Source organism: Aedes albopictus, chromosome 3 (genome assembly GCF_035046485.1).
Source record: "Aedes albopictus strain Foshan chromosome 3, AalbF5, whole genome shotgun sequence".
Lineage (NCBI taxonomy): Eukaryota > Metazoa > Arthropoda > Insecta > Diptera > Culicidae > Aedes > Aedes albopictus.
Window position 1 is genome coordinate 359,334,084 of NC_085138.1, and position 27,362 is coordinate 359,361,445.

The 27,362-nt window shown below is 41.3% G+C and overlaps 1 protein-coding gene across 2 annotated transcripts in view; it reads right to left on the reverse strand.

Annotated features, from left to right (window-relative positions):
• Positions 1–1,120: 1,120 nt before the first annotated feature.
• The window catches only part of LOC115253482 (aquaporin), a 33,089-nt gene continuing 6,847 nt past the window's right edge, over positions 1,121–27,362 (reverse strand). For both annotated transcript variants that reach the window (XM_029874968.2, XM_029874967.2), the window contains exons 2-4: positions 2,044–2,301; positions 1,686–1,979; positions 1,121–1,624 (exon numbers count right to left, since the gene is read on the reverse strand). In XM_029874968.2, the coding sequence (XP_029730828.1) occupies positions 1,418–1,624; positions 1,686–1,979; positions 2,044–2,292 (750 nt within the window). In that variant the 5' untranslated portion in view covers positions 2,293–2,301 and the 3' untranslated portion in view covers positions 1,121–1,417. The remainder of the gene's footprint in view (positions 1,625–1,685; positions 1,980–2,043; positions 2,302–27,362) is intronic.

A 27,362-nucleotide genomic window follows, 5' to 3' on the forward strand; every position in this document is an offset into this window, starting at 1 on the left:
TTTGTGTTGTGTGTAAGAGGTAACGGTAGCGCACCTGTGTAACAAAGCAAGCTGACACACGACTGCGGCAAAGAAATGAAGATAGCGAAAAGTGTCGAATTTTTACAAGACTGGTATTAACGAGATTTTTAGCCCTAGGCTAGGTCATCTCGGGACCCACGCTTTACTTCCCTTCCGAAGGAAGAACTCACATTTTGCGAGTTTGTCGGGAGTGGGATTCGATCCCAGGTCCTCGGCGTGATAGTCAAGTGTTCTAACTATCACACCAGGTCCGCTCCATTAGTGTCGACAATGCATCCGACCATCATCTCCAAATCGATTCCGAGATCCAGCTACGCATTACTAGGATTCATCGGCATGTGTTCAACACACGCCGACTGGAAGACGCTGCGGCGACAAGGTCTCTTGTCGAGGAGCTTGAGAACCATACTGAGGATATCCCGGAGGATGACAAAAAACGCTTCAATAGCTACCGGCGCACTCAGAGAAAGCAGTAGATCACAGATGACACCTGGAAGAAGACAAGGGAGCGAAGGAACGTCAAAACCGCGATAGAGCGAGCGAAAACACGAGGAGCCAAAGCTGTAGCCTGCAGCGCTATCCAGCTCTCAAGAGGGATGTTAAATGCTCATGTACACAGGTCAAAAAATCGTGGGCGTACTCCGACTCACTTCCTCTATGATATCTCCCGTTGCTTCTGTAGGACTAAGAATAATGCTGCGGTGCCTATGAAAGACAAGTTGTGCACCGATGCGGCTAACCAGTTGAAACGCTGATTCAAGCCCTTTTAAAATCTTTTCCAATTGTCAGTTACGTCACTACCATCTGGGCATGACCTACAAATGGTCCACCGAAGCTGCCATCCGTAACATGTTCACTCTACGGCGACCCTATTGCATTCAAAAGGCAGCCAGAGTCGTAAGGATACGATGAGCAGAACATTTCGTTAGAATGCCGGACAACAATCCTGCAATAAGTTTGTTTGCTGCTGATACAAGTGGAGCATGATCTGGCGACTGTTGGATACGACCAAGCTAGGAGTGTTTCACCCGTCAACCGAGTGATTTAGCTCAGTTTTGTTCAGTGAGTGTTATATCAAAGGTGTAACAAAATGTCTAAATTTGTCTTTTATATAAACTATAAACTTTATTTCGCTGCATCATTTGACTTACATAAACTCTTCAATAAACACAACATACAGCATACGTATTCTTTATCCTTACAATCTAGATCATTACTATCTAAGCTAATCCAAAAATTCTCTGAAACTACATAACTGGGAAATTTAAAAACATTCACATCTATCAGTTTGGCATTCCTTAATTTCAGTGGCACTGTTGATGAAGAGTTAACTTCGGTTCACCCCGTTGCGTTGCGATGGGGAGGGGGGAGTTCGTCGATATGAGCATTCAAAATTCTATTTCTCGGTATTGAGAGCGGTCAGTTCACGGTTGTACTCCGGTTCGGGAACCTCGCGCCTGAACACCGTCTTGTACAGGAAGGCAATGCTGAAGGCCGCCGACAGCGGTCCAACCCAGTAGACCCAGTGGGCCGTCCAGTCACCGTTCCACAGCACTGGTCCCAGGGATCGAGCCGGGTTCATACTGGCTCCTGTGTAGGGACCCTAGAATTTTAAAGAATAATTAGATGGGTCTTCAACAGATTGGTTACACAAGTGTCCTTACGGCAGCGACAGCCAAGCATCCGATGGTGAAACCGAACTTCAGCGGGACCGAATCGTGCAGTTTGGAGTTGCGAGGATCCCACACTCCGCAGCATACCAGAACGAGGACACCGGTGGCCAGGAATTCAATTCCTACGGCTTGGGCAATCGAGATTCCAGCATTGGGTTGGGTAACGCAGAACCCGGCTCCCTTCTCCAGAGCTCCCGTGAACGCTTCCGACGGAGTCAACATTTTGAGCATACCGAAGCCCATGAAGGCTCCGATGCACTGGGCTGCGACGTAACCAAGAGCCAGCTGAAAGAATACGTTGAGAGTTGTTAGGTTCGTAATGGAAGGGTATTCAGAAGGTCAACAATACCTTAGTAGACACCATTTCGTAAACCCAGGCAGCGGCTGTTACGGCGGGATTGATATGACATCCGGACACGCATCCGAACACCTGGACCAGAATCATGACCACCAGGCCGAAGTTGATGCATAGCTCGAAGTGGGAAGGCGTATGACCCAGAACTCCAACGCAGCCCATGCATCCTAGCAGTACCAGCAGAGCGGTTCCCACGAGCTCTGCCAGCAGGATCGATATGGTGTCGAGCGTTGCCTTCTTCATCGTATTTCTCTGCAAGTGAACAGAAGAAGAAATTCCAAACTTAGAATCTGCTAGAAGCGGATCCGTTGAACGTCTTGTATGCTCCATCGCAGGTCACCGTCGATGTGACCCGGTTGTTCGCGTATCATCTCCCTCAGCCAGCTAAGAACACTGACTCCGGTGGATGAAGACGACGATGGTAATCAAAACAACGGGTCGCACGATAGTTGTTACGCCATCCCGAATACTACAGGCTCGGAACGGCGTAACGGTGAAAAACAAACTTATCAGTTGCAGGCTCTTATCAAATGCCTTATGCCGCGGATGGATTATTTGAAGTGGAATGGGGTTCGCTACTCGTTGCAACTATCAGAGTCAATTTGTACGCAACTAAGTGATCAACCGTGAATACATTTTCTAAAAAACTGTGATAGTCTAATTGAAAGTTGGAGCGCCTGAAGTGGTGGCACCAGGCGATGACTGATAACAGCACTCAACTCACCACACGATATGCTGTTCAATCAAGGCCGCCTGATTACTCCGATTGAGTGATGCCTCGCCATAGCTATGACTATCTGCTCTGCATAGAGGTGTTACGACATCACCAAATAACACCAGATTTCGTTTTTTTTGCATGATTCTTTCCGTCATTGCTCCTCTAGCCTAGAGCCGTGACGCCTCACGTTGATCAGCGAACACGACGCCTTAACTGATAACGCCACAGTCGGTCGGTCTCAAACCCAGCAGCGGTAGGAAAATTTCAGAATTACAAAAAAAATGTAGATAGAGATAGAGCAGGGTTGTTCGGTTACCGAAGAAGCATTTTTCGGAACAACTTGAATGATAACCGTATATTATTGACACCATAAAATTTGTTTGGCTTTGGTTACCGTAGAGTCGTAAAAGATGATTGCGATTGTTACTTTATGGGTGGCAGTTGCCGAGATTTGAATTTTATGGCAGCCATCCGTTGGGATTTGTTTTCCAGTAGTTGGGTTGCTATTTGAAGAAAGAATCCTTATGCAAACGGTAGCCAGTATTTTTAATATTCTAGATTAGTTCCATTATCTGAGAATGCGCATGTCATAGCAAACACACTTGCATTCTAAACATTTTCTTTTCTATAATAATAATGAGATAACACAATTAAGGGCAAGCTCACGCCAACAAATGAGGCTTGATGATGTGTCTATCAAATCTCGACACGACCGACCAACGTTACATTCGCAAGTATCACGAAGATTATCTCGGGAAAATCTTGATGATTTCAGGTGCACAACCATCCTTTCTAGCTGCTTCCTTGGATATGACCCTTACTTCCTCAGCTTTGGAATTGGCTTGTCTTCTGCTGTACTAAACTGCCCATGATCGAATAGTTGACGTGACCACCATTGCCAATGTCAGTATACACAAGCTAATATCTATCACATGTGCATATTTTTGATCAGTTTTCGATGCTCATCGAAGTGCTGCTTCCACCTTTCAATCATCTCACGCCCGTCTGTTCGAAATGCTACTGTCTTTTTCCCGACACATTTAGCATCCGAATGTCGCTTCAGCATACGCGCAGAATCTCGAGGCAGCGTTGTCAGACGAGGGCGATAAGGCCCCTATAGATGCTAGCTGGAACTCATTTTTCTAGTTCAGCAAATTTTCTTCAAAAGATTTCTCCGAGAATTCTTTTAGAATACATTCCGTCCCATGTAATTCTCCAGAATTTTCTTCAGATTACCTCTACGAACAACTCCAAAAAATCTTGTGTGGCTTTTTTAGCGTTCATATGATTTTTCGGAATGTTTAAGGAAAAAATATTCTCGCAGGTTTTCCTAGATTTCAGGATTTTAGCGATAAACTCTCCAAAAATTCTTCTTGTTTCCGTTGGAATGCATCCCTGTTCACGTATATCTTTGAAAAATTTCAAGTATTTCCTTGGATCTTCGTCATGAGTTTCTCAAAAGATTCATCTTGAAATAAGTCAACGGTTTTATTTTTAAAAATTCCTTCAAAAATACCTCTTGCGATTCTTCAGAGATTCTCCAGAAAATTCCTTCAAGGATTGCTACAGAAGATCGCGCATGTGTTCCTGTAAGTATTTCTTCCAATATTTCTTGCAGCAATTCCTCCAGGAGTTTTTTTTTGTTTCACCAAGAGTATTTCAAGAAATTTCTCGAAAAAATGTATTGGAATTTCACCAGTGATGTCTCCAGGAATTCTTACAAAGGTTTCCTCAAAATTGAAAATGCTGGAGAAATTTCTTTTACATAGATTCGGAGTTCTTTAAGGGGCTCCTTTAGAAATTCCTCTGGAGTTTTTCTTTAATAATTTCAGTTTTTTTTTTCTGGCTTATTTTCAGTATTAGTTGTTGCAGTTTTTCCAAAAGTTGTTTTTTAGGTGTTACTCCATATATTCAGGGATACTTTCTAAGTTTTTATTTAGGCATTCCTCTAGAAAGTTCTCAAGATATGCTTCCGTAAGTTCCTCCAGGGGTTTCTTCAAATGTTCCTCCCAAGGATTGCCTATGATTTATTCAAACCTTTCTTCAGAGATTCTCTCAGAACATTTTTTTTTTGCCGAAATTTCTTGAATTACACCATCGATTCTCTTACCAATTTCTGCGAAAACTACTCGAGAAGCTTTTCTCTGGCATTTTCCACGGAACTTTCAAAGAATTCATCTATGAATACCTGCACGAGGTTCTCTTATTCTTCCAAGTATGCAAAGATTCCTTTCAGAGATCTTTCTTTCCAGAAATTTATTCTGGTGGTACTTTGAGGACTTTCTTTTCCTTGTATAAGAAATTCCTTTTCAGCCATATCTCCAGCAGCTCTTCCAAGGATTCCTTCAGCAATCCTTCAGGGGTCCCTCAGTTATTTTATGAGAAATTTCTACAAGTATTCCACTAGTATCTTTGTCTGCAATTTCTGCAGATACTTTTCAAGAGATTTGTTCAGAAATTCCTTCACGGATTTATTCAGGAATCCCTCCAGAAATATATCAAGCAATTTTTCTTTGGAATCAATTCCAGAGTTCCATCAGAAGTTTCTCATGATTGTTTTTCTCTAAAAACTTAGGGAGGTATCATAAGGACTTTGATCAGATATTCTTCCAGCCATTCAAGAATGTCAAGATTCGCTCCACAGATAACTTCAAATATGTTTGATAAGGAATCACTTCAGAAAATTCTCAAGAATTTGTTCTAGGAATTTTCCTAGTTATCATCAGGAAATTTCCTAGTTATATTCCTCCTAGTTATCACTAGGAGATTTCAAGGGATTCCTTCACACAGTCCCCCGGGGATTTTTTTTGGAAACTCTTCAGGAATTCTTTCAAAAATTCCTCAAGTATTTTTAGTGTAATTTATGGAAGAACTTCTGATAAAAAATCGCGTGGAATTATCTGAACAAATCCTGCAGGATATCTCTGAAAGAGATATTTCTGGCGGAGCCGCAGGAGCAACTTCTAAAACGAAGTCCTTTCTGAAGAAGCTGGTTTTGGAATTTCGGAAGAAATCCCTGTAAGATTTTCAAAGAATTTTATGAGGAAAACATGAATGAACATTTGATGAAATTTCTTGCTAGAACTTCTGAAATCACTATTATTCTGAGAAATTATTTTTTTTGAAGCGATCTTCAAATTAATTTCTGATAATTTAATCTCCAGTAGAATACCCGTGGAAACCTCACGAAGTGCTCTAGAATAAATTTCCAAAGGAATGTCTGAATAAAGCTCAAGGACATAGTGAAAAAAATACAAGGAGCAATTTGCGAAAAACTTCGTAGAGAAACTTTTCAGTAAACCCTTCGTAGAGTACCTAGAAAAGATCATTGAGGGTTTTTTAAAGAAAACTTCTGAAAAGTTCTTCAAAAAAAATCTTGAAGGATTTTCTAAAAGAATTCCTAAGCAATCTGTGAAGGTAATTCTGAAAGAATTCCTGTAAGAATATCTGGAGAAACGCCTTAATAAGCTGCTGTAGAGATCCATAAAAAACCCTAATTCTAAAGGGATTTCTGAATAAAATCCCCAAAAGAATTTGTGGAAATTTTCTCAAAGTTATGCTGAGAGGAAATGTCGGAGAAATCTGGGGAAAAAGTGGAGGAATGTCTGAAGACAATCCATGAAAAAATCTCTGAAAGAAATTCTGCCTGCATTACTGAAAGAAATGCTAGAATGTTCAATGGAATTCCTAGAACAATTCTGGGAAGAACTTCTTGAAGAAGTACCTTTACGAATTTCTGAAGTAATTTCTAGAAGATTTCCTGAAGAAACTACTGGAAAAATTTAGGAAAAAGATTCTTAAGGAACCTTTGTTTGAAATTTTGATGTCATCCGGAGAGAAATCTTGAAAGAAGTTTTTTAAACGCGTCCCTAGGTTTCTTCATTAATTCACGGTGAATTTTCATCGAAATCTTCTCAAAAGAAAAAAAAACTTTGAGAAACTTCTGGAAAAAATGATAAAGAAGTGTCTGAAAGAAACTATGGAAAAATTTCTGAAGAAACCGCTGGAGGAGTTTCCGAAGGAAAACTTTGGTAGAGATTTTAAGACCAAATTATTTCAGAAGGAATCCGTGGAGCACTATCGAAAAAAAAAATAAAGGAGACTCCTTCAAGGAACCCTTCGAAATTTATAGAGGAATGTCATGAAGAATTTCTGACGAAGCCACTGAAGGATTTCTGAATCTGTTAAGAAATTCAGGAGGAATAACTAGAGAAATATGTGAATCTATCCCTGTAAGAAAAGTGAAGAAACAAAGGTCAGACTGGTGGTGAATGCGTCTAAAATAAAGTACATGCTGGTAGGTGGAATCGAACACTTTCGGATTCATTAAGATAGTAATGTCGGGGATACCTTCGAGTTGGTGGAAGAATTCACCTATTTCGAATCCTTACTGACGGCTGACTGGACTAACTGGGTCTCTAGTTAGCCTAAGGGTTAGGCTATGGATCGCCAATCCGGAGATGGCGTATTTGATTTCCATTCGGGTCGGGAACTTTTCGTGGCTTTCCTGGGCATAGTGTATCACAATATACAAATTCATGCAATGGCAGGCAGAGGAAGCCTTTCAATTAATAACTGTGGAAGTGCTCAAAGAACACTAAGTTAAAGAGAGGCAGGCCATGTTTCAGTGGGAACGTAGATCCACAAAGAAGAAGAAGAAGAAGAACTGACGGCTGACAACAATGTGAGTCGTGAATTCTAAAGGCGCATCATCAGTGGATGTTGTGCCAACTACGGGCTCCAGAAGAAGCTGCGGTTTAGAAAGATTCACCCCGGCATCCAATACACCATGAATAAAATGCTTATTAGACCAGTGGACCTCTCCGGACGCGAAACATGGAATATGATCGAAAAGGACTTGCAAGCACTCAGAGTATTCAAGCGAAGCATGCTAAGGACGATCTTCGATGGTGTGCAGAAGAACGGTGTGTGGCAAAGAACCGGAGAACCCTGCATCCAAAAGTTAGTCGAAGGTGGAAGGATACGGTGGACAGGGCATATTGCAAGAATACCTTACAATATTCCTGCAAAGTTCGAAAGTTGCTATTGATCTTCATCGCAAAAGAAGGCGTGAAATGCTGAGTGCACGATCAGGTAGAGCGCGATTTGGACAAATAAATGGATGTATGAGTAATGTCCTCCAAGAGATTGAGAAGGAGGATGGCCGGTTGAAAAACAACAAAGCCGCTGGAGCAGATCAACTACCAAGCTAGTTACTAAAATATGGTGGAGAAGTACTGGTGAGAACACTACACTGGGTCATTACCAAGATTTGGGAGGAGGAAATATTATCGAAGGAGTGGATGGATGGTATCGTGTGTCCCATCTACAAAAAGGGTGACAAGTTACATTGCGGGAACCATTGCGCGACCACACTACTGAGCGCTGCCTACAAGGTACTCTCTCAAATTTTATGCCGCCGTCTATCACCGATTGCAAGAGAGTTTGTGGGGCAATATCAGGCTGGATTCATGGGTGAACGCGCTACAACGGACCAGATGTTCGCCATCCACCAGGTGTTGCAGAAATGCCGCGAATACAACGTGCCCACACATCACTTGTTCATTGATTTCAAATCGGCGTATGATACAATCGATCAAGAACAGCTATGGAAGATTATGCACGAATACGGATTCCCGGATAAACTGATACGATGGATCATCGAGTGATGTGCGTAGTTCGAGTATCAGGGACACTCTCGCTCGAGTCCCTTCGAATCTCGCAGAGGGTTACGGCAAGGTGATGGTCTTTCGTGCTTGCTGTTCAACATTGCTTTAGAGCAGGGGTTTTCAGGCCTTTTGACTCGCGGTGCACTTTTTGGGATCAAACTGCCACGTGGTGCACTTGATCAAAAATTTCAAAAGATGAAACTTGAGGTTCGTCAAAAATGTTAATGCACTCTCTGATACGCGCTCGATGTTCTTCGCACGACGAAGCAATTTGGCATTGACTTTTTTTATCTGGTTTCTGGTGAAATCAGTAGTGTCTGGTTAATTTCCAAAGTGGATTCCTGGCAAGATCGCCGACGAAGCCCAGTGTTGTTCGCTGGATTTCTAGATAACTGGTATGATTTCTTTTTTAATATTCTTTTTCAAAGATATCTCAAGAGGTGTGCGAAAAAAATCGTTTAAAATAGTTCTGTTTTCAGCACAGTTTCCACTTATGCAGGGAGCGAAATTCGCAGAAAAATGATAACAATCTTTCGTCAATATTCGTGGTAATTTACTTCGAAGATAATTAAAAGATCCTTGCTCAAATTCTTAGAAATACTAACCAAAATTTGGAATTCTTAGTGAAGTTCTAGAGAATACGTTCCTCTATAACTTGTAAGATTTTTGGTATTGGGGATATCATTAATGGATTTATTAGAATTGTTTCATATCTAAGAAGTCCTTTGGCATTCTTAGGAAATTTACTAAAGAATTCATTACGCATTGCTTACCAAAGAGCCACGTTGCTTTCATTTTCTTCCAGGTATCCTAAATGTTATATTTGAGATATATACTGCCCCTATTCGCATAAGAGTCCCATGTTTGCTGCGTTTCCTATTCACATGGGACTGTTGTGCGAATTGGGGCAGTATATGACTGCTATATAACAGTGTTATCGTTGGTCGATTTATAAACCTAATATTTTCCACCAAGCTTGTAGCCTGTTCAAAACAGTCGCGGTGCACTTGGCAAGGCTTGACGGTGCACCAAGTGCACCGCGGTGCACGATCTGAAAACCGCTGCTTTAGAGGGTGTAATAAGAAGAGCGGAGATAAACACGAGTGGGTCGATTTTCACGAAGTCCGTTCAGCTGCTTGGTTTCGCCGATGATATAGATATTATTGCTCGTAAATTTGAGACGATGGCGGAAACGTACATCCGACTAAAGAGTAAAGCCAGGCGAATCGGATTAGTCATTAATGTGTCGAAGACAAAGTACATGATGGCAAAGGGCTCCAGGGAGGAATCATCGCGCCCGCCACCTCGAATTCATATCGACGGTGATGAAATCGAGGCGGTTGAAGAATTCGTGTACTAGGGCTCACTGGTGACCGCCGACAACGACACCGCATTGCGGCAGGAAATCGAGCTAACTTTGGACTCCGCAGAACTCTACGGTTGAATGAAGTTCGCCGTTACACGAAGTTAACTATCTACAAAACGCTGATTAGACCGGTAGTCCTCTATGGGCACGAAGCATGGACCCTACGTGCAGAGGACCAACGCGCCCTTGGAGTTTTCGAACGGAAGGTGTTGCGTACCATCGAAGACGACTAATAACAAGACAGACAGCTCCCACCCTGTTTCAGGCGTCATGGTCGAAACGCCCTCAACGATTCACAGGAACATTAAAACATGATTGTGTGCGTGTACATGCAAATACGTACACGGAAATGGTATCATCGCATGCACACTCATTCATGATGTTGTTCCCTGAAGTCGTTCGTGGCGCTAGTGTGCTTGTAGCTCCCAAAGTATATGGAGCAAGAAGGTAGATGTCTGTCTTGTTATTAGCCGTCTTCGGTACCATCTACGGTGGAGTGCAGATGGAAGACGGGACTTGGAGAAGGCGAATGAACCACGAGCTGCATCAGTTGCTGAGAGAACCAACCATCGTCCACACCGTGAAAATCGGGAGGTTACGGTAGGCTGGTCACTTCATCTGCGGATTCTTCGCAGAGTGCGGAACTGGAGACAGAAAGCCATGGACCGAGTAGAATGGAGACGGCTACTATGTACAGCAGAGGACACTCAGGCCTTAGCCTGACCGGTGAGGTAAGTATGTGTAATGATGATTTGAACCAATCTCGCCTTTCTGACACAACCACACGCTATCTAAAACATTGCCTTTGCGTCTCTTTATTACCCGGTTCAATTTTGTACGGAATTGTATAAGGTATGCGCACAGCAAAATCTGGCCAAAGAAAATCAAGCAGTAATAATTCATTCCAACTTATTCCCAAACCAAAAGCAATTCATAGTAAAAAAGCATTAATTTACTTTAAATCAACATCAAGACATTGCTGATTTGACTTGTTATATCCGTCATCTCGAGTTTTGAGCTTGAGTCCTTCCGTAAAGTTTTGCACAGTACCTTCGACCGCATGCCAAGAAATTTTTACCACCTTTGTGTCAAAATCAATCTTATTTTTCGATGGAAGCTGTCGTTCTTGACATTTTTTGAAGATTCCAATTCACGGTTACTCAATATTTTTCAATTGGGTTGAGTTTTGAAGTGTATGAGATTTTACGTTTTTTTGGAAAAATGCAGTACAATTTCTACATAGTTTTCTGCATACAAACGCAAGCACTCTCCGCCAAAAACAGGGGACAAAAATCAATTCAAATCAATACACAATATCTAAGCTTTTGAATAAGGGGTGCCAGCCATTTTTCCCGACATTTCCCGTAGTGAAAAAGATGATTTGCTGTACATGTATTTCTAAAAGTTCGGTTTTTCAAACCACAAATTTATATTGTTGACCAAACTATGTATTTCTTGCCAAACTTCGATTTTTTCTTGCTCTTAAGTTGATCTGCAACCTTTCCAGGTTGTAATGATGTATAGAACCGAATACTTGAAAGCTAACTTAGGTCTGCGGGGACGGTCGCTTTAATGTACATTGTCAGATTTTCAGCACGTTTGTGCAAAAACTTTTCGAGGACTTCTTGTTCCCTTGACTCTATTTTAAACACAATGTCAAAATATATCCCGAAGTAAATATTTTTCGATTCCTTACACAATAAGCTTTCATTTGCGCCAGAGATTGCCACGATACGTTGAAAATAGAGAAATTTCTATCCAAAATGCGGTGGCTAGATTTTGCTGTGTGCATACCTTAGGGATGGATCATTCATTACAAGAAGTTGTGAAGCGCCAGTTGTGATTGACAGTGATACCATCATCTCTTGACCGACGATAACCTCGCTTCACCGGCTTACTGTTGTCGAACACTACTAGCACGACTGGATTGTAGGTTGCATGACAGCAGTTAATTCGTTTGTTGACTTTTATTTTGAATTTATTTTTTTTTCCTAGATTGTGACCGAGTACCACTCGGTGCAGTGTTCGGGACCGGTTGGAATGTAAACTATTGTAATTTATTGCCGGTAGGTAAGGGTGAATTTTTAAAAGCTGCTCAGCATATTGTATTGTAGTAGATAGCTCTTCGATACTGCCCTCTGTAATGAGCTAGGTACCGGAATTCGACCGGTTTGAACCGGCATCACCCCCTTACAGATCCATATGATAGCAATGCGCCACAAGACGGTCCCAATTAACTGCACTCGTGCCATTTACCAATCAACGAATTAAAACGTGTCAATCCGAGTGATAATTATCTCGGTAATCACAGGCAATGAGCAGAGTAAATCACCCGAGTGCTACTCTTGCCATATAACCGGGACTGTTCCCATCAGAGAGATTATAAACGGTGGTAGATGGAATTGTCACTCTGCTCGTTTAATCTCGGGGCAAATATGATGCGATAGCGCATGGCTGCCACACCGGTGTGGAGTGGTACTAACTGCACGCATCTTATCTGTTTTAGCAAACCAACTGAATGAGACGAATAAAAATCTCGACAGTCACAAGGTGCTACCGATTCAGTAATATTTACGCAACAGTGGAAATACGACTAAAATGCACTTTTGTGAGGCTATTTCAGCACACAAATCTACACTGCAACCGTACCGATATATCTCACCGGGATCGGGAGCTGGAGCTGATTGCGCCGAGATGCCGTTCGCCGTCAAATTAGAATCAGTTCTCATTATACATATGTACAGAACTAGCACGTTCGAGGTCACTTCAGCGAGATTCACTACAAGATTGGGGTAATTTTCTAGGGTGATTTACTATTCTTCAAGTCGTCGATCCCTCCTCGGTGATAGAAACACTTTTCTGTTTGAATCGTGCCAATCCGAAGTAGACACATTCCACGCGTTACGTTTTGCGCGGCAAAAGGTTATTGCAACCATAACAAATTGCAAATGCTCCATAGAAAATCAAAAAGCGCTCCATAAAGAATGAACATATGTTCCATGAAGATGTGCAATGTTACCCATAAATAATTGAAAACGTTCCATACTTTATAAAAAATGTACCGGTAAAACATAAAAATTTCTCATTAAAAGTGAAACTTTGCACCAATAAATAATTCTGAAATGCTCCATAAAAAAATACAAAAGCTCCATAGAAAAATGCAAACGCTCCATAAAAAATTAAAATTGTACCCATAGAAAATTGAATATTGCTCCATAGAAAAATAAAATTGCACCATAAAAAATTGAAATTGCACCATAGAAAATAGACAAATGCTCCATAAGTATTACCAACTGCACCACATAAAATACAATTTGCTCCATAAAAAATTTAAAATTCTCCATAATTTTAAACATTTGCACCACTACAGCAGTGCAATGTAAAGCAATTCAGCCCTGTCGAATTAAATTATTAGAATATGCTATCTATGGAGGATTTTCAATTTTTCATGGAGCAATTCATATTTTCTATGGTGCAGTTTGATAATACTTATGGAAAATTCATCTATTTTCTATGGTGCAATTTCAATTTTTTATGGTGCAATGTAATTTTTCTATGGAGCAATATTCAATTTTCTATGGGTACAATTTTATATTTTTATGGAGCGTTTGCATTTTTATATGGAGCATTTGTATTTTATTATGGAGCATTTCAGTATTATTTATTGGTGCAAAATTTCACTTTTAATGAGAAAATTTTATGTTTTACCGGTACATTTTTTATAAAGTATGGAACGTTTTCAATTATTTATGGGTAGCATTGCACATTTTTATGGAACATATGTTCATTCTTTATGGAGCGCTTTTTGATTTTCTATGGAGCGTTTCTATTTGTGTATGGGTGCAATAAATAGGCTGCCTGGTTTTGCGCGAGCATCCAGCTTTCGCTTCCAAAAATTTATATGTTAGTAAATACATGCTAACCAGCATATCAAACGATCAGATTTGAATAGAAGATTCATTTTATGCTTTCTAATTGGGAGTTGGACCTTTGTACTTCGAAAGAAATCGAGAAATGCAACGTAACGGGACACCATCGCAAAAAATGACGAATTTTGACCAAACGCCAAAAAATTTGTTGCTTTCTAGAAAGAATTTCCAAAGGTTCAAATGCTATTAGAAGAATATAAGTAATTCTCTTCATTTTGGTGCAAAAATAATCAAAATCGACGGCAGTAGACCGGAAATATCGTTCAATGAAGCTCAAAAACCGCGGTGTAGAAGTGCGTGGAATGTGTCAGTAGCATTTTCAGATTGGCAGCCTATTTCTTGCACCCATAAACAAATAGAAACGCTCCATAGAAAATCAAAAAGCGCTCCATAAAGAATTAACATATTTTCCATGAAAATATGCAATGTTACCCATAAATAATTGAAAACGTTCCACACTTTATAAAAAATGTACCGGTAAAAAAAGAATTTCTCAATAAAAGTGAAATTTTGCACCAACAAATAATACTGAAATGCTCCATAATAAAATTAAATTTTACCCATAGTAAATTGAATATTGCTCCATAGAAAAATTAAATTGCACCATAAAAAATTGAAATTGCACCATAGGAAACAGATGAATTTTCCATAAGTATAATCAAACTGCACCATAGAAAATATGAATTGCTCCATGAAAAATTGAAAATCCTCCATAGATAGCATATTCTCAAAATTAAATTCGACAGGGCTAAATTGCTTTACACTGCACTGCTTTAGTGGTGCAAATGTTTAAAGTTATGGAGAATTTTCAATTTTTTATGGAGCAAATTGTATTTCATGTGGTGCAGTTTGATAATACTTATGGAGCATTTGTCTATTTTCTATGGTGCAGTTTAAATTTTTTATGGTGCAATTTAATTTTTCTATGGAGCAATATTCAATTTTCTATGGGTACAATTTTATTATTTATGGAGCATTTGTATTTTATTATGGACCATTATAGTATTATTTATTGGTGCAAAATTTCACTTTTAATATGAAAATTTTATGTTATACTGGTACATTTTTTATAAAGTATGGAACGTTTTCAATTATTTATGGGTAGCATTGCACATTTTCATGGAACATATGTTCATTCTTTATGGAGCGCTTTTTGATTTTCTATGGAGCATATGCAATTTGTTATGATTGCAATAGCCTTTTGCCTTTTCAGATTGAAGCAATACGCGTTGGTGACGATCGTAGCTCTGTGGGGGAATTCAGCGCAGTCGCCAGTTCGTACGCCAGACAAGCTTCTAACTGGTATGTTTGTCTTATCGATTAATAGTTCCGGTTCTGTTAATCTATTAACATGTGCAGCGAATTCAAATTAATTATCGTTGTGACAACAGAACAAGAAAAAAAAGAGTTCTATGTCTATCATATCTATAAGATATGTTTACGAACTGCGGTTAGAAGCGTTTAGCGTGGATGCAATTTCCGTTTTCTTTTATCTATGTGCGTGAGAAGAGCGCTAGTAATAATTATATCTCCAATTAGTAACGGAAGCGGTGAGTGATACGCGATTAGAAGATTACTTTTGCAGTTGAATAAAAATATATTCAGTGCATTTAACTGGTCTCTTTTGGCTGAAGAGCGGTGTGTGCAGAGGACGAGCGATTGAGTTATCACTTCTTGACCCTTTCCTGTATTGAACAGTAAAAAGGGTAACTCTCGCCCAAAAATAAATGATCGTTTGCACTTATACACTGAAGAAGATACCTATTAGTCACAATGGGTTCCTCGTATAAGAACAGTTGAGCCCAGAAAAGTTCCAGACAGGACAACTGACGAAACGACCATGTCAGAGCGGCAGAGGACTGATCCACGTTCTAAACTGAGGGAAACTGAGGATGCCATTCGCTACCTTAAACCCAACAATGCAATTGGTAAGGATGGTATCGCAACTGAACTCTTCAAAATGGACCTAGAAGAGTTGACCACCAGCCTGCTCCGATTAATATTCAAGGTCTGGAAAACCGAACAGGGACAATTTGCTTCATTCACAAGAATGGCGACCACTTTCAAACTTTGAAAGAGCAATTCCAGATCATTTTCTATCGACTGTCACCTAATGACCAGATGTAAGCCCTCGAGCAGTCACGTCTTCGTCCACTCTTTGCTACACCACACTCACGCTGTGTTCCACAAGCGCGTTTTTTTCATGGTGTGTGAACTCAGTATACGACGTGATCACTCCCGGGTTAACCGTACAACAAATCCTTTAGAATTCCCGCTAATACCAGCTCCCATCACCTGTTTATCGACTTCAGGGCGGCCAGTATCAACCAAAAAATACCTGTAGAAAATATGACAACAACGGACTGCGACAAGGTGATGGACTTTCACGCCTGCTGTTCAATATAGCCCAGGAAGGAGTTGTACGACGAGCCGGGATCAACTGCGATTTACGACTTTAACGAAATCCAGCCAATTTTGTTTGTTTTGCGGATGACATGGATATTATTGCTACTTAGAACATTTAGTACGGTGGCAGAGCTGTACACCCGCCTTAAACGCGAAGTAGCAAACGTCGGACGGTTGGTGAATCCGTCAAAAAATAAGTACATGCTAGTAGGCGGAACCGATATTAACTTCTTTTCCCGATCAGCCTAGATTGCTGTGTAGTGTCGGTAGCGGTTGGTTCAACTGGCTAAGAATAACACTACGGACCGCCTGTTCCAGTGGTACGAGTCCACTAATCAGGTGACCCCTAATTCAAGGTGATATGCGGCTTTACGCATACCGTGCCTAGGAATGAATAGTTAGGGGGGTCTTATAAAAACCTAATCGCAGCCTGTGGAGTATTTGCCCTTACTGTGCTAACCGCAGCAATAGCGCGGTGGACCTTGTGTTTCTCCGAGACGATCATCTGCCCTTCTTCAATCTCATACTTGAGGCTGAATAAGGGCGGGATTATGAAGATGTTATAAATTAGTTCAAATTTTCACCTATATGGTTTTGCATTATGTGTTTTACACAGTGTATTCTGTGCATCCTCGCCTTTGGCGCACTCAAATCGATACCGATCTGGCTTTATTGTTGCTGTTCTTTTTTGTGCTGTGATTGTTAAGAGTTTAATCTTGCACAGATCGAAAAGATAGTGTAAATTTCTGTGACATATAATGCACATAATTGGAGCGTGGGAATTCACAGAAGTTTACATGATATGTCATGTAAATCTCATGAAATATCATGTAAACTTCCATTATATGTCATGTAATTCAGCAAGACTCTATGTTTTTACATGGCATATAACACAAATTTACATGATATATGATGTAAACCATCATAACTGGAAGTTACATGACTAAAATGAAGCTTACATGACGTGTAAACCTCATTTTTTTTTTATCTGTGTGCCTAGTTTGGGTAGTGGCTACGGTTAGGATAGCTCAGATCAATCTTCAGCACAAAAGAACAGCAACGATCAATCTTTGTAGACTTATGCAAAATGGTACAGCCCAAGTGGCATTAGTCCAAGAACCTTACTTTCGTGAGGGGAATTTCTATCTAGGAAACCTTGTGAATCCGGTGTTTGCTACTTTCAGTAAAAATGAAATGGCAAACTCACGTGTCATACCTCGAGCATGTGTGCTTGTAAACAACTCAATCGTCGCTACACTCATCTCTGAACTAACTACTAGAGATGTATGTGCTATCACAATTGATGTATCTGTTGGAAACCTCAACAGGAAATACGTTTATTGTTCGGTTTATTAACCGCATGATGAACCATCCCCTACGGATGCTTTCAAGCAAGTCATTGCATACTGCACTTCAAAAGGCCTTCCGCTAATTGTGGGTAGTGATGCAAATGCTCACCAGCTCAGACATCAATTTGAGAGACTCCAGTTTGATGGAATACTTAAGTAGTACAGATCTTGGTTTACTTAACATAGGCAACCGCCCAACCTTCATGGTATCTGCTAGAGAGGAAGTGTTAGACATAACGCTTTGCTCTAGCAGAATTAGTCACGAGCTGACCAATTGGCATGTGTCAGATGAAGAATCTTTATCTGACCATCGCTACATCTTGTTTGAACATGTGAATGTTACTTCGCAAACTTTGCGTTTCAGGAATCTCCGGTCAATCAACTGGGATCTCTTTACCGTTTTGGTTGCAGCCAAATTTCATGGATATTCACCATCCATTAACAATCCAAGTGATTTAGATGATGCTGTTGATACTACAACGGCCTTTTGAAGAAGCTTGCCCTCTGCTGTCTGTGAAGACCACAAGAGGAACCCCTTGGTGGGACTCTGATCTGGCGAAGCTCAGGAAACAATGTAGAAAGAGTTGGAACAGACGACGTTCTGCTGGATCCTACCAGATAGCTCTTCGGTCTGCTGAACAATCCGGCTGGAAAAACTTTGTACAAATGTTTCCAATCTGAGTGAAGCCAGTCGGTTTAGCAACATCCTTGCAAGATCTAAGGATTTTCAAGTGACCGAACTTCGTTTGCGTGGTGAATTGGTGAATTCACTTCCTCTGATGAGGAAGTTTTGGAATGTTTATTCAGTACACACTTCCCCGGATGTGTGGATATTACATCTTCGGATGAACCTGATGTCTTTTCTTGTAGTTATGATTCTTTAGCTTCGGCTCGGAGTATCATAACTTTAGAATCGATTGAATGGGCACTTAATAGCTTTGCTCCTTTCAAATCTCCTGGGGCAGATGGGATTTACCCTATTTTGCTTCAGAAGGGATTTGATCATTTCAAACATGTTTTGAAACAACTACTTGTTTGCAGTTTTGCTACAGGATATATTCCCAAATCCTGGCGGAATATTACTGTAAAGTTTATTCCGAAAGTGGGTCGCGCGTCGTTTGAAGAAGCAAAGAGCTTCAGACCTAACAGTTTGACCTCTTTTCTTCTGAAATGCTTAGAACGCATTGTCGATCATCACAAGCGTGATGTTCATCTGGCCAATGTGCCTCTTCATGTGAACCAACATGCTTACCAATCTGGAAAGTCCACTGTGACTCTTTTACACAAAATTGTTTACGAAATCGAGAAGAAATTCGCTGAAAAGCAGTCCTGCTTGGGTGTTTTCTTAGATATCGAGGGTGCCTTTGACAACGTGCCTTTTGATGCCATATTGGAAGCTGCTCGGGGTCATGGTATATCTCCAATGATTCCCAATTGGCTTCATCAAATGCTCAAAAACCGACATTCTTCGCGACATTGCATCAAGCGGCGATTAGGAAATTGAGTGTTTGTGGATGCTCCCAAGGGAGAGTCTTATCACCACTTTTGTGGAATCTCGTACATAGCAGATACGCTATTGAGGCAACTCAATAATTGCGGTTTTGCCGACGACTGCCAAACATTGTTAGTCGGTATGTGCATCAGCACCCTGTTCGACCTGATGCAAAACGCTCTTCAGGTAGTTGAGGGTTGGTGTCGCCAATATGGCCTTTCGGTAAATCCGAGTAAAACATCTATTGTTCTTTTCACGGAAAAGCGAAACCGTAATGGTGTTCGACCTTTACGTCTCTTTGATTCTGAAATCAATGTGACTGAACAGGTAAAATACGTTGGAGTCATTCTTGATTCTAAGCTTTCCTGGACACCTCATGTTGAGTTCAGAATCAAGAAAGCTTGTATAGCCTTCGGGCAATGCCGGCGAACCTTTGGTACAACTTGGGGTCTAAAACCCAAGTATATCAAATGGATTTACACAACTGTTGTTCGTCCAATATTGGCCTATGGATGTCTTGTATGGTGGCAAAAGGGCGAAATGAGAACGGTCCAATCAAAGTTAGGCCATCTCCAAAGGATGTGCTTAATGGCGATGTCTGGAGCGTTCTCTTCAACTCCCACGGCAGCGCTCGAAGTTCTCTTTGACGTTGTCCCACTACACATTCATCTCAAACAAGAAGCACTTTCTTGCACTTACCGTCTATGGGTACTCGGTTTACTAGAGGAAACTCCTGTGAACCGCAGTTCAACACACACCTCGTTGTTTCCACTTTTGGTGAATTGGGACGAAGTTGTCCTTGCTCCAAGTGATCTTACAGTTGCTTGTAATTTTTCATATAGGACATTTTCCACGAAATTCCCTTGCCGGGAAGTGTGGACATTTGGTTATCTGGAGAGAAGTATTTCAGACGGCATCGTATGTTACACTGATGGCTCCCTTCTCGAAGGTCGAGCAGGTGCTGGCGTTTATTCTCGTGAGCTAAGGCTGCATCAGTCTTACTCACTTGGTAGACACTGCACCGTTTTTCAGGCCGAAATCTTTGCTCTTATGTGTGGAGTGCAATCAGCACTTCAGCAGCACGTAATGGGCAAAGTAATATACTTCTGTTCAGATAGCCAGGCTGCTATTAAAGCACTTGCTTCGGCCAACTCCAGGTCGAAGATAGTTATTGCTTGTCGAACTCAAATCGAGGAGCTGAATTCAGCAAACGCTGTTCACCTTGTATGGGTACCTGGCCATTCTTCCATTGCTGGAAATGAATTGGCTGATGAGTTAGCTCGCACTGGAGCATCACATGACTTCATTGGCCCTGAGACAGCTATCCCGGTATTCAAGTGTTGGGTAAAACTTCAGATTGACACCTGGGCTGCCACTCAGCACAAACAATACTGGAATAGTTTGGAGTCATGTCGTCAAACAAAATTGTGTTGTACTGAGCCATCTCTAGGGGTTGCAAAATATCTAACAAATCTGTCAAAGCAGAATTGCAGCATGCTGGTCAATGCATTGACTGGCCACTGCCGACTCAGCTATCACATGGCGAATATTCAGCAAGCTGATTCATTTGCCTGTGATAGCTGTGAATCCGATTATGGAACTTCGTATCATTTAATATGTAACTGTCCAGTTTTTGCGCAACTGCGTTTCCGAGTACTCGGAAAACACTTATTAAGTGAAACTGACTTCAGAAACCTGAATCTTCAGGCCGTTCTGCTGTTCTTGACCCGCTGTGGTAAAGAGCTATAGGCTCTCTTTACGCTTTATGCGTTATCACAGTGCCCTTCTCAGGGCGCTGTTTTAATCCATTGTGGTACGCTTTTGCGTGTATGACGATCCTATTCCCTTACCTATCGTTTTCCCTGTTCTATCCTTTTTCCTTCCCTTCTCCGTCAGGTGAATGATGAATAGGCTCGTGTTCATGGCGATGGCATAAATTTCCCAAATGGAGGAGAACGTGCCTCTGGCGCCGACCTACTGATACCTGATGCCTGATGCAGACAATGGAAAAAATAACATTTACCAACTATAAATTTAACTAAGCACTCAAACACCTCATTTTCTCTCGATCCAGATTTGGAACATCAAACTGGAAGTCAATTATCGCGAGCCAAATAATCTCTTTTCTGTTGTTCATAAATCGAACGATTCCGGTAACAAAGACCTCCGTTGTTTGTGACGCACAATTTGCGAAATTCTTCATTCAATTGGCATCCTTCATCAGTCATCGAGCTTTCATTAACAATCAACAAAAAGTCACCGCAGCGGAGGTAGCTGGCGCTTATCTCCCCGAAAAATGAAAAATGTGAGAACCGTTGCTTATCTGCCGAATGCTCCCAGCTTGTCGACTACGCGATTATTTCAACCTTTGAACGACGGTACGTAATATGTATATTTGTACGTTGATGTCGATTGGAGGCTACAGAACTGAAGGTGCCATGAGTTGCCCAAAAGACAATGCATGGCGATTAGGTAGAGGTGAAAATATGGAACTGTGTCATGGTCAGTTATGATAGCAAACCTAGTTGGAGTCTATTATTTTGTTGTCAAGATGTTCCGGATTACCAAATAGTCTACTTTGCAGAGGACATGAACATTATTTGCAGAACATTTGATGGACATAATGCATAGAAATTGGCAGATTCTTCCACAACACGATTCGTCTAGGAAGTATTGTTACGATAGACAGGGATACCTTCGAGATTGAATGAGAATTAGTCCACTAAGGATCCGCGCAACTTTCTGACAACATCGTGAGTCATGAAAATTTAATATAAAAACGAGCAATCAGTATTAAGTATTTCATAAGTCCTGCAAGGACACGAGACTTAATAAACCATCCTCGAGAATGGTCTGCAAGGACTTAGAGTGGCGGAGAAGCATGAGCTACGGGATAGTTGGTGTTCGCGACGAATACGACAGGCACAAGAAATCCATCGGGAAGGTGAACGAATCAGGGGTAGAACGATTTGGCGAACGTTAGATTTTAGACTAGACAAATTAAATAACACAAACTATGTGCCAATTGAATAAAACGGCATCTGGCCAATAAATATGAAATTATCACTTGTTTATTTCCTCAGTTGAACGCCGCTTCGGTAGAAATTACCATTATCCATCATATAAAAACCTGTTTGCCGTTTAGCTAAAACCATCTTAGGGGCTGTCCATAAACCACGTGGTCATTTTTTGGGACTTTCCAACCCCCCCCCCCCCCCCTGCGTGGTCATTTGTCCATACAAATTTTTTTATTCGTCCTTACAAAATGGTCATTGGCCGAACCCCCCCCCCCCCTAATGACCACGTGGTTTATATGGACAGCCCCTTATTCATATGTTTTAGACTCATTTGTCTCCGATCCGATCACACCACATATCGGTCGAGAGATAAACTTTTTGCATTATCATCTTATTTTTGGCAGATTGCGCTTTTCTCTCTCCTATTTTGTGCAATCCTTGAGTTTGGTTTTGTCCGGTTGCGAGCGTCGGTTGCACGACAAGTGACAAGTGGATTTTCGGCATGTGCCCCGTTCTTTTGGACGTCACATGCGTACGGTTGGTTGGTTGGCTGGTTGGTCTATTTTGAAAAAGTTGTTGGACTTCGAAATTAGGCTTGCGTTCGGCCATATCTTACCGGTGTAGCCTCAGGCTCAGCGGAGATCAGGAAGACACTTACGCTCATGGTTGGTTGTTTATTTTGAGATGGAAAGTGACTTGCAGTTTCACGAAGGGGTCACAGTTATGTATTTTGGAATACCAGTATAAGTCAAAAATTAAAATGCTAAATATTCTATTCTAAATGCCACTGTCCTGAATTATTGTTGGCAAATATTAACACTCATGTAATAATTTAACTATCGAATTCAATTCATTTCCAGCTGCTGACAGTTGTTCGTGAGGTAGAGATTCCAGTTTTAATATTGCAATTTGACTCATATCATTTGGCGGGAATTGGATTTCGAGCCAAACCAATCCTCATCCCTATAATAGGGTATTGGTTCCCTTGTTAAGCATGTGGCTCCCATTTTCATCCTACGAAAAACAAAGGAATGAAGCACTGTTTGTTTTGTTTCTTATTTTTGTATTTTTTGTTAGAAGTGAGCACGCATGAAAACAAAAAGAACGGAATCAATCGGTGCCGTAATCGCTTGTTTTCGAATAGGATGAATATGGGAGCGTGAGATTACTGATGGCACACATACCCTATGTTACTTAATCTTAAACAGGCGTTTTACGCGAGCAAGTTAATTGTAGCGGGTGATGAATATGACAGCTTGTGAATATTTTTAAGCATCTTATCTTTTGGTCCGAATACCGCTTCCTATGGCACACAGGTTTGTTTATTTGCTACTGGCGCAGTAGCGACACTACACACATGAAAAATATCGCTCGTGGCAGCAGTTGACGCTTGTCTTTTCTCAACACCTTAAAAGAAAAACTACGAATGTGGCTTGAAGATGGTTATAAGGGGATGACGTCTGCACCGCAAACAATCCACAATGACTGCGTGATTTCAATTTGGGTCAGAATGAGTAGAGTGGGTTGGGATGTTTCCCAACAGGATCGAATGGATGCTTGGTAGTACCGGTAGTACCTGTTATCATAGAAACATGATCATCTCGATTAATGGCGGAATGAAGACAGAACACATGTATCCATAAGAAGGTAATATCAAGATCGGCGAACATGAACCGTTAAGTTACTACTTCAACCATCCGCTATTGGCAGCCGCCCTAAGGTGGTTGCCCAGCGCACTCATCATCACATGTTGATAACCCTCACGGTAATTAATGTGGTTCACCACAACTTTTATGATGATCAACCGGACGATGTGAAGCAGCTTGGGGATTGTGCAAGGTGAATTGCTGAACCGGGAATTAGAATATTGGAAGGCTTAACACGAAACAATTAATTGAACCCGTTACCAGACAAGCTACATGAACTTCAATGAGTCTTCTGATGGATGTCTATTTTTCTATCCAGTGTTTCAATAATAGTTTTTTTATTGGGGCTAACTCAAACCATTAACAACGTTAAAATGTCATTATAAAACCTAATGGACATGCCAAAAGCGATTAACTTTAGGATGAGTTTCTGAGGAAATTCCAGATTGTGAGATTCCTATGCAGTTCTGGGACCTTGCAAGAGAAATGCTGATGAGAGTTATTTCGCCGGGATTAGGGGAACTTTTAATGGAATTCGTGAACTATGAAAGGATGCTAGTAGGAGGAAACTCTTCTTCTAGCTTTATGGAGATCTAGAAGAAATATTGGGAGAAAGTTTTACGGGGAATTTGATGGGAATTGTAGGATTATTATTATTATTATTATTAGCTTTATTAGGGAGATTTTCAGCCCGAGGCTGGTTCATCTCCAGAATTGTAGGATAGGAGATCGACGTAGGAATCGTTTTGGCGAATCTTATGGCATTCCGTAAGATGGTTTGTCTTGGGCGTTTACAAAAGATCCTCTTGAAATTCTTTTGGGAATTCCACTGGAAAATCCAGCAGGAGGGGTATTCATTTTTTTAATAACATTGCAAGTTCCATCAGAAATCCTTCCTTAGTTCCTTTTGAGATTCCTCTAGGAGTTGGGTTGCGTGGGTTCTTCCAGGAGTTACTTCAATGTTTCCTCCAGGGTTTTTGTTTTTCAAGAATCACCCCAGGAATTTCAACCGGGGTTTCTTACGGGATTCTTCCAGAAGTTCTTCAGGATTCCTTCAGGAATTCTTCTTGGACTCACTCAAATATTCATTTCGAGATTCCCGCAGGAATTCCTTCTGTGATTTTTGCCTTTGTCATTTCTTCTGGAATTTAGTCTAAGATTCGTCCAGCAGTTCCTTCTGTGATTGCTTCATGAGTTTTTTTTTTTCCATTGGGAGTTCCATCTGTGATTCCTCAAGGTGTTCCTCTGGTGGGGCCGTTCATAAACCATGTAGACTTTGGGGGGGGGTCTGACCGAAGTCTACGCTCCATACAAATTTCCAAATTTTTGTATGGACGAAAGCCTACGAGGGGGGAGGGGGGTCTGAGATGGCCAAATTTTGATCTACGTGGTTTATGAATAGCCTCTCTTGGATTCCTCAGAGAATTCTTTCTGAGGTTTCTCCAGGAGTTTTATGTATCCTTTTTGCCTTTCTCGTACACTAAGTGTACTGGAAAGGCTATATGTTCACTCCAAAAACGACTTTTTGATAGAAGGCCCGGAGGGTCAAGTCACATATACCAATCAACTCAGCTCGACGAATTGAGGTGATGTCTGTGTGTGTGTATGTGTGTGTGTGTGTATGTGTGTGTGTGTGTATGTGTGTGTACAAAAAACTCACATCACTTTTTGGCAGTAAACCTCAACCGATTTTAATGACCGACGATTCATTCGACGCGGAATCTAGTCCCATTGTTTCCTATTGAAAATGGTTCTGATCGGTCCAGCCGTTCCGGAGCTATGGCCATTTACGTGTTCCGGATCAGTACCCTTGGAAGGGGCTATACATAAAAATGTAACAAACGCATACATGCGACACATCAAACTGCGGCATTTTGGATAACCTGAGGAGCAGTTAGCAAGAAAACAGTCTCAGACCATATCTGAACCGCTAGTGTTCCAGAACCGGTTCCGGATGTCCCGCCGGAAGTGGCCAAATATAAAAGTGAACCAAATCCATGCATGCGTCACATCAAACTGCGGCATTTTCGATAACCAGATGAGCCGTTAGCAAGAAAACAGTTTCAGATCATATCTGAAGCGGAAGTGTTCCAGAACCGGTTCTGGATGTCCCGCCGGAAGTGGCCAAATATAAAAACGAACCAAATCCATGCATGCGACACATCAAATTCCGGCATTTTCGATAACCTGATGAGCAATTAGCAAGAAAACAGTCTCAGATCATATCTCAACCGGTAGTGTTCCGGATCCGGTTCCGGGTGTCCCGCTGGAAGTGGCCAAATATAAAAGTGAATCAAATCCAAGCATGCGACACATCAAACTGCGGCATTTTCGATAACCTGATGAGCAGTTAGCAAGAAAACAGTCTTAGACCATATCTGAACCGGTAGTGTTCCGGAACCGGTTCCGGATGTGCCGCCGGAAGTGACCAAATATAAAAGTGAACCAAATACATGCATGCGACACATCAAATTGCGGCATTTTCGATAACCTGATGAACAGTTAGCAAGAAAACAGTCTCAGACCATATCTCAACCGGTAGTGTTCCGGAACCGGTTCCGGGTGTCCTGCAGGAAGTGGCCAAATATAAAAGTGAACCAAATCCATGCATGCGACACATCAAACTGCGGCATTTTCGATAACCTGATGAGCAGTTAGCAAGAAAACAGTCTCAGACCATATCTGAACCGGTAGTGCTTCGGAACCGGTTCCGGGTGCTCCGCCGGAAGTGGCCGTACATAAAAGTTGACAAAACTTTTGCATACGGCACATCAAGTAACGGCTTTTTCGACAACTTGATGACCGGTTATTGAGTAAGTGGGCTAAAACCACATTATGGACTGTCAGTATGTAGTGCCAAAACTAGTTCCGGGTTTCCCTCCGAAAGCGGCTAAATATAAAATTGAACAAAACCCATGGCTTTTTTGATAACCTAATAAACTTTATCAAGCATACAGTCTCAGACTATTTAAGAGACTATCGGTAGTGTTCCGCAACCGATTCAGGGCCGGAAGTGACACCAAACCTATGCATGCGATAGCTCAAATCACGGCTATTTAGGTAACATGTTGAACAGTTGCAAGAAAATAGACGCAAGCCATATCAGTGTGTTACGGAACCGATTACGGGTGTCTCGCCAGAAATGGTCAAATGTAAAAGACAACCAATACATGCGACGTTTCAATGACTTTTTCAGTAACAAGATAAACGGTCAACCAACGAATAATCTCAGACCATATTTGGGAGAACCGGTAGTGTTCCAGAACTGGTGACAAGACGAGTAACGCGTCGGAAGTGGTAAAATATAGAAGGGAACTAAACCATAGCGGCGTTTTTGATAATCTATTGAACGGTCAACAAGAAAATAGTCTCAGGCCACATCTAGAACTTGTAATAATATTTCGGAATCGGTTGCGGGTGTTCCATCGGAAGTGATGTAATAGAAGTGAACCAAAATCATGCATGCGATACATAAAATCGTGGCTTATTCAAAAATTTGCCGAACGGTTAGCAAGAAAATAGCCTCATATCACATTCAATTTCGGCTTTTCAGTTGACAATAACCTAGTCCCAGACAATATTTGAGACCACTGGAATCGGTTGCAGGTTTCCCGCCGGAAGTGGTCAAACGCAAAATTTAACAAAACCGATGCAAGCTGCACATCAAATAGCGGAATTATAGTGAACAAAATAAATGTCAAAGCGATAAATCAAATTGTGG